This window comes from Apteryx rowi, unplaced genomic scaffold (genome assembly GCF_003343035.1).
Source record: "Apteryx rowi isolate R43461 unplaced genomic scaffold, aptRow1 scaffold_453, whole genome shotgun sequence".
In the NCBI taxonomy this organism is placed as follows: domain Eukaryota; kingdom Metazoa; phylum Chordata; class Aves; order Apterygiformes; family Apterygidae; genus Apteryx; species Apteryx rowi.
The window spans coordinates 575,595-583,935 of NW_020450709.1; the positions used below are offsets into that span (position 1 = coordinate 575,595).

General features: G+C 48.2%; 1 protein-coding gene across 1 annotated transcript; it reads left to right on the forward strand.

Annotated features, from left to right (window-relative positions):
* Positions 1-7,005: 7,005 nt before the first annotated feature.
* KCTD12 (potassium channel tetramerization domain containing 12) lies at positions 7,006-8,295 on the forward strand. Its single transcript, XM_026077470.1, has one exon. It carries the CDS (start codon positions 7,278-7,280, stop codon positions 8,250-8,252), a length of 975 nt encoding a protein of 324 aa, XP_025933255.1. The 5' UTR covers positions 7,006-7,277; the 3' UTR covers positions 8,253-8,295.
* The last annotated feature ends 46 nt before the right edge of the window (positions 8,296-8,341 follow it).

The following is an 8,341-nucleotide window of genomic DNA, read 5'->3' on the forward strand; positions in this document are numbered from 1 at the left end:
GTAAAAAGCACCATATTCAAAACATCCTTCAGGACTGATATGCTGCGGGGACATGAGCAAGCAGGGTTCTGTGAGATACTGTATAAGTTTTGTTAAGCTGTTCATTCCTTGCCAGTTTGATGTTGCAGGTTAGTTTAGATGAGCTGTGAAACAAGCAAGGTTTGACACTGTCAAGTTCAGTTCTGCCATGGAGGATACAAGCTTAGGTCTCTGTAGGGGAAAAAACAAAACAAAACCAGTACAAACAAGCTTTTCCCAGGTAGTACTGTCAAAACACAGTTGCCACTTTTTATACTAGAGTGCCTGCTGCAGGCTTTCTGTGGGCTTTCAGCTAAGTATTAAAGGCCTTTTTCCCCTCCATACTTTCATGGCTGTTGTAAGGATACCTGGTAAGGATTYCAATATTTCTTCTATTAAATATAATAGGAGCTTTACACTGACTTCAACAGAAAAAGATGCAAAGAGAACAAAGCAGAGCATTTCATTTCTGAGTTTGTCAAAATGAATTATTTGATTTCATTTCTTCATTTTAACATAAGTTAAAGAGTTAACATTAGTTATGCATCTGCTTACACTGGTACATAGTGGCAGGAAGAAAAAGCAAATGAATTAGCCATTGTTCACTGACAACAGATATGATTTTGATAAAATGAAAAAAACTACATTAGCGAATAGGACACCTCCAATAATCACGGCTAAAGCAAAAAAATAAGAAACACAGTTACCATYGTCATTATTAACAGTTAAATATGAGGATTAAAAAATAAATAAACAGAAAATCATGCACTTCTAAGTATTTGCTTTGGATTCTTTATACCTACAAAAACATCAGCTATTATATCTTTGAAGAATGACTTTGTTGAAAAGAATTATATCAATATGCATCGAATTCCTTGTTCAAATACATTTTCATAACTAATTTTGATACAAGACCTGTGAGTTTCTAAAACTTCATTAAAAAGTATTTTCTCTTGGATAAAGTTCTTGCTTAGGCACGATACCACCTTTCATTTCTCAGAAAATCAGACTTAAGGCTAATTCTTAACCGGCTCCTCTGCAAACCAATGCTCAATGCTCCTATCTTTTGATTGTAGCTCCCTTCCAGGATTTGACTCCTGGCTTCAGACCCYTCCCAATCTTGTCTAAGCTTGGTTCCTGGCTTCAGCCCCTACCCTGTGGCTTTCAGGACTGGGTAAGGACTGCCCATATACTGGTCTCTTACACTTACTTCTTGCAATGACAGGGAGTGGCACTCAGAAGAAAAAAAAAAGTGCCTTTTTTGTACCAAAACCTATTCTGAAGCCTGACAGAGCTATAGGGAGGCAGGCTGCTAATAACTGGGAGTAGAGGTTGTCTGATATCCTAATTAGCTCTTTTAAAAGACAGATAATGTGTTGCATTTTCCGTATTAGAAGAAACTTTTGCTGACTCATCATACTGTCAAACTGTAGTACATTGCATAGTGCTGTTCATCCACCTTGATGGTTAATGTAGAAGATCAATGAAACTTCCACTCGTGTTTGGAAAGGTCTGATCATCTTTCTGACATTACTGAAGTCGGGTCAGAATGCTGCTTATTCACAGAGAGGAAAATTGCCAAGGGAAGATTTGAGGATGTGAATGAAACATTTCACAGAGATGTGGAAGATTAATTTCTGAAAGCTAAGGCTCACAAACAGACCACTAATTTAAAACTACTCCATAGGGGATATGCAAGATTTATCAAGGCAGAAAAGTATCACATGCTGTACATGTAGAATATTGCACCACTGCCTACTATAAAATGACACTGAGGTACTACGCTTTTATTTTTGTTATCTGACAGAGCTGTAACTTCCTGATAATTAACCAAAGCAGGGAAACAGGAAATCAAGCATCACATTTTCCTAGGTATCACCTGAAAAGAAGAAGTTGGAGGTACTTCCATATTTGGCAAAAAGTGCATAGCCTCATTTCTTGTGTCCTCTAAATTCAGTGATGCTCAAGATTTCTGTGGAAGGTGCCCCCTTCAACGCTTTTCCTTACTGAGGCAGAAACAACCTGCATTTTACCATGTCATTGAAAGGGTAGCTTTTGTCTTTCAGGTTTTGCAAAGGTGTTTGAAGGAAACTAATATAGCTCTGAACTACACTAGTTGCTTATTTGCTCTGTATAGATGGAAGGATGTGGAATACAGTTTACGGCTGTCAGTCCTTGTTCCTCTCCCCTTCCCCAAACTCTGCAGAGCACTACGCTCACAAAGTTCTTCAGAGCAATATCTCTATATGCCACTGGAAGGAGCAAAGTGCTCGAACACTTGATGACTCCCTGAGGTCCCTTTCAACCTGAATTATTATATGATTCTTCAGTATTGTTCATGATTGAACATATACATTTTCATAACTTCCAGGAACATGCAGCTCCAGCTAAACATATGCAAACATATATGCAAACACACAGGCACAAAATGATCTTTACAAACTGATGAATCAGTTTCATAGTTTTAAAATTCACAAGAAATATGTAGATCTATRAATATGCTTGTGCAGCTATATAAAGCACATGAGACTGAGTTTGCAGAGTGCACTCTAGTTTGCGGGAGCAGGGTTTTTCTATCTTTGCATGGAATAACGCACAGCTCAAGTTTTTTACCACTTCACTTGGTATCACTTGAGTGTAATGCAGAGCCTGATAGCTGCACCCCAACCAGCAATTCAGAAATGGGAAAGATTTCATCTAATAGCCATCCAATGACTGTCAAAGTCAAACCTACAGAACTACATGCGTTTTAGAGAGCATACGAGCCCCAAAAATGTGAAGAGTGCCCAACTCAGACACTAAACTCTGCTGTGGGACTAAGCATATTCTTTTCCTTGAATCTTCTAAGCMAGACTGTGAAGCTTAAATGAGTATCATTGAGCCTCCAGTTCAGTTTAGATCACTCACTCCCTTTGTTGCATTTTATGCAGGAGACTAAATATTTTACTGAATTCAATATTAAACACTGAAACAATTCTTTTAATTAGACCTTTTCTAATCAAAGTAATAGTATTTCACTCAATACAGACTTGAAGATATAATAAATGTTAAACWCTGTTTTAGTTCAGAACAGGGGTAAAATGTGATCTTGCTTTGTCATTTCTCAGGAAGCTGTTGAATACACTAATATAATAGTTTACAGCTATTTTTGTGACTAAAAGTTATGTTTTTCTCTTTATTACGTATCTTGGGTGATGTCGGGAATATTTTGGAACCCTTTACATTTACTAATTGCAATGTAGGTTTGCTCCCGCTAGGTGTTATCCTTCCTCTATGGTTTGTGAATCTGCTTGATGAAGGAAACTGTCCYGAGTGAACAAATCTGGACCTGATTACCCTCCATGGATTCGCTACCTGAAATGCAAAATGCAGACTTGTTCCTCATCCCAGACTAGTGTTAGYGGGAAATGAGATGGAAACATCCTTCTAAATGCTCAAACAATAAATGCACCCCCCACCCCCCAAAAACCAAATGTAATGTAAACACTTGTCAAAAAATATATATAAAAAAAGCTGCTGGGTCCCATCAGATTAAGACAGTGTGCATTCAACACATAGCCAGTCCTGCTAGGTAACTAACAGCAAACACTAAAATATGCATCTGTCTTATCTGAAGTAGCTATTACTCAGAAAAGGCAAGCTACTACACAGAGAAATTCAACTACATGTTTATTGTCATAAAACCTTGCCTGTCCATTAGACCATACTTAATTCCCTTTATGGGAGATGCATGCCTAACAAGGCATTCTGTGGCATCCTTGAATGTTACATATACTAATATTTCACTGTCTCCCACACAAAATGAGAATAAAACACTGAGATTATGACTGTGTTATGCAACCCAGTGACTGACACATAAGTAAAAATAGTTAATATATTTATCCAATTTAATACCTTCAGATAAAATCCAGTTCTCCTCACTGGAGAAAACTGTAGCCATATGAAAAAGGAAGAGATAGGAAATGGAGAAGAAACTGGCTGAATATTTGGTGAAAAGGGGAAAAAAATGTTAAAGAAATAACCACAATAACCACAGCCAAAGCATCCCCACTTGCATAAAGCAGCAGTGAGATGCCCAGAGAAGCTAATTCTTCTGAAGAGAGGTCGCTTCAAAACAGTACTTAAAGTACCAGATATTTCAGTGCTGGGCATGTTTGTAAGCCCACAAAATGACAGCTGTCTCACAGACAAATGCTACAAGTTGGGTCTTTGCCCAGCACTGGTAAACAGGCTGTATGAACAGTACCTTCCTGTGAGAAGGCTCCTTGCTCCCTTTTTCATGGAGAGTCGGGGGCAGCTTGCACTTTGGGGCACAAGGCACTGGAGTGGGATAGATCAGTTTGTGCCCCTAAAGGAAGACTCCTGGGGCAGTGGCCCAAGTAAGGTGTTTGTTACAGTTGTGCCCCCCGTGCTCCCATGTACTTGGCTTTGGACATGATATGATGCTGCAGAGGAGCATGGCAGGTCCACCTCATTTGGCCTCACACCAGATAATATGCATGTGTAGGTGAAGTTTTGGAGAACTGACATTTGAAGGAGCAGCACAACTTATTTATTTGTGAAACTTCTGAAAACATGAGTTTAAAGATCCATTACGCTCAGGTTGTACTAAAATAATAAAYAGATTACTGCTGTGTTTTTGTTAACCTACATTAATGCTCACTTGGTAACAGAGAAATGAGGTTTTACTAACAGATGAATTAAACACCCCATTTTTAAAATATGAACATTTTTAAGACTTGCCTGCTAGTATATATAAAATCTTTCACTGCAAACTCTGCTATGAATAATTGACCTCACTAGCATGACATGATCTCATCTTCTGGGTGCACAGTTTAATCACAGTGCTCTCAACAGAGAGCCCACATTAAGGAAGCTGAGTTTAAAATATGATCTGTGGGAGGCTCTTGAGGTGGCTTCTTCTAAGTATGGTTGGGAGTAGCGTGAGGTGGGGGGAGATGCTAGATTAAGAAATGGAGAGGCAAAAGTAACTCCATGAAGCTGTTACCAGCAAACCACAATGCGAAAAGTCCATGTGCTTTGAGTCTGGACAGTTGAGCCAAAGATAGTGTAAGGAAACAAATCAAAGATTCCCTATGTGTTAGTAGATAAGTCACATTAATTTCCCCTTTTCTATAATGACAAGCTCATTATATGGTTATAAGGTTATGTGGTTATATGGCAAATAATTTTAATTCCAGTTTCTTTTGTTTCTTCCTGATCTTCCAAAGATAGTTTAACCTCCCTCCTACACTTCTCAAAAAAGAGAAACAAGTTGCTTGCTACAAAATGTCAACAAAGTATCACATTAACCTAGTTTGCCATTTTGCTCCCACAAATGAAAATACATGACAGCCACAGTCTGTCAGCTTGCTTTTCCACGTGGAAAGTAATGTTCCACATCTTTTCCTAAACTTTGCTACCTTACTCTTAGCCTTGTTCAGATTAAACTCCTGTAACTTTGAGTATCCAGTTCCCCAAACCCACCCTGACTCCTTCCTTAGAGCACAATATCTCCCTGTCAGCTGTCTCTCGCCACAGCTTTCTCCTTGTCATCCATATCCTTTTCAAAACTTTTATTTCTCAATTCCTTCTCTTCTTCCTCTTGGGCAAACTTATCTTGCTTTTTGGGAACTAACTCGTATTTCCTTCCCCCCACCCATCTTTCACCTCCTACTTCATGGACAAATATATTAGGATATTTGCAGCAGGGTATCTCAGAGAGAAGGGCATTGCCTGTTGCCTTAATACTCCTCAGGCCCCTGTCTTTTCAGCTGTTCTCTCGAGGAAGAGAGCATGCTTGAACTCCCACAGAGGCACAGATGAGTACATCAAAGAAGCAGCTCTTTGCTGCTTGCAAAGACACACAGAAACCTAGATGAAATTCAAGCAAAAGCCTGAAACRTAACTGAAGTGCTCTCTGCCAGCACATTTTAAATACACACTTATGTTTCACGCAGATCCTGATCCACCTAGTTAATCTGAATTAAACCGGAGCTGTAAGGGCACCTGTCCACACACACAAACTGCCAGGTGCATGGGCTCTCACAACAAAGTGCTGCTCGACCGCGGCCAGAGGAGACCCCATCCACTCCGGCGTCTCCTTCCTTGCCAGCGCCTTCCCCCAGCCTGCCCGGGCCAAGCCCCGACACCAGGGTGGCAGCGGCTCCCGGCCCCAGCCCAGGCCTCAGCTCCGGCCCCGGCCGGCCTGACAGGGTGCGCCACGGCTCCCGCGGCTGCATGGCCGCCTCCGAGTTTTTCCCCAGCAGAGCAGATCGGCAGATGCTTTCACAGGGTTTTTGAAGGCGTTGAAAAACTGTGATTTGACAGTGAGTGATCGTGACAGGAGCGATCGTGACAGCGAGTCTTGCAACCCGAGGAAAGGCAGGGTAACGCACTGCCCCGGGTGAGGCAGCTGAAAAGCCAGCACGAGTCTGGCACGTACGGCACGCTTGGTTCTTTTCTGTGAAGGAGACAGGAAGGAGGGGACATGGTTACCTCGCCGGGTCCCAGGTTTGGACAAACTTTAGAAAGACTGGCACAAGCAGAGCCCAGCTCCCTCGCCAGAACACGGGTGTCTCACTGCTTTCACGGTTCTGCATTTCAGAGGCAAACCGATGAGAGCAGCGAGGCCGGGGCACTGACACCTGCCGTGCGGGAGCAATGGAGGTGGCTTCTTGCCCGCGAAAGACGAGACGTCTCGGAGAAGCTGCAGGACGAGTCAAAGCCCGGGGGCGGCAAGGGCAGCCCCCCCCCCCCAAAAAAAGCTTTTTTTCGGCGCCGGCCGCGCACGGCCGCACTGCCGGGGCGGCCCCGGGGCTCGCGTCGCCCCCGGCAAGGGCTGCGCGGTGGCGGCGCAGCTGGCTCGGAGCGGGCGGCCGGAGTCCCGCCGCCACCGCTGCGATCGGGGCCGGGAGGACGGGGAGGGGGGGACCCTGCGTCAGTGCAAACCCGTCCCCTTCCCCTCCCCGTGCGAGCGCGGATGGCTGCGCTCGGCTCTGCCTCCCGCCGGCCTCCCACGCCTCCCGCGAGGTGCGGCCGCGCTACATAAACACGGCCCCGCCGCCGCCGCCGGGGCTCTCCTCTCGCAGCCCGACGGAGCAGCCTCTCCCGCGGGAGGCGGCGAGCGGCCGGACGGGGCGGGAGGTGGCGGAGGGCAGCGCGCTCCCCCGCAGCCGGCGGCACCTGCCGGAGCCGAGGCGGCAGGARGAGGAAGAAGGGCGGCGGCGGCTCCCGGCCGGCGGCGGGCTCTCCCGGGCATGGCCCTGGCGGACAGCGCCCGCGGGCTGCCCAACGGCGGCGGCGTCGTCTCGGCGGCGGCGGGCAGCGGGGCGGCGGCGGGGCCGGGCGGCTGGTCGGCCTTCCCGGAGATCGTGGAGCTGAACGTGGGCGGGCAGGTGTACGTGACGCGGCGCTGCACCGTGGTGTCGGTGCGCGACTCGCTGCTCTGGCGCATGTTCTCGCAGCAGCAGCCCAGCGAGCTGCCCCGGGACAGCAAAGGCCGCTTCTTCCTCGACCGCGACGGCTTCCTCTTCCGCTACATCCTGGACTACCTGCGGGACCTGCAGCTGGTGCTGCCCGAGCACTTCCCCGAGCGCAGCCGCCTCCAGCGGGAGGCCGAGTACTTCCAGCTGCCCGACCTGGCGCGCCGCCTGGCGCAGGCACGGGCCGCCGCCGCCCGCCCCGCCGCCCTGCACCGCGACGGCTCGCTGTGCGCCGACGAGCCGCCGCCGCTGCTCGGCTGCCTGGAGGCCGAGCCGCCGGAGGGCGGCGGCGCCGCGTCTGCGCCGTCGCCCACGGCCAGCCGCAGCCCCTCCGGGGGCCCGCTGCTTACGCCCTCGCAGTCCCTGGACGGCGCGGGCGGGCGGCGCTCGGGCTACATCACCATCGGCTACCGCGGCTCCTACACCATCGGGCGGGAGGCGCAGGCCGACGCCAAGTTCCGGCGGGTGGCGCGCATCACCGTGTGCGGCAAGACGGCGCTGGCCAAGGAGGTCTTCGGCGAGACGCTGAACGAGAGCCGCGATCCCGACCGCCCCCCCGAGCGCTACACCGCCCGCTACTACCTCAAGTTCAACTTCCTGGAGCAGGCCTTCGACCGCCTCTCCGAGGCCGGCTTCCGCATGGCCGCCTGCTCCTCCACCGGCACCTGCGCCTTCGGCCCCGAGCAGGGCGGCCCCGCCGACGACAAGATCTGGACCAGCTACACCGAGTACGTCTTCTGCCGGGACTGAGTCGCGGTGGCGGCGGCGATGGCGGCGGCGGAGAGGGCCCTTCGCTGCGCCGCCAAGATGGCGCCGGCCCCGCCGCACGCGCCACGCCG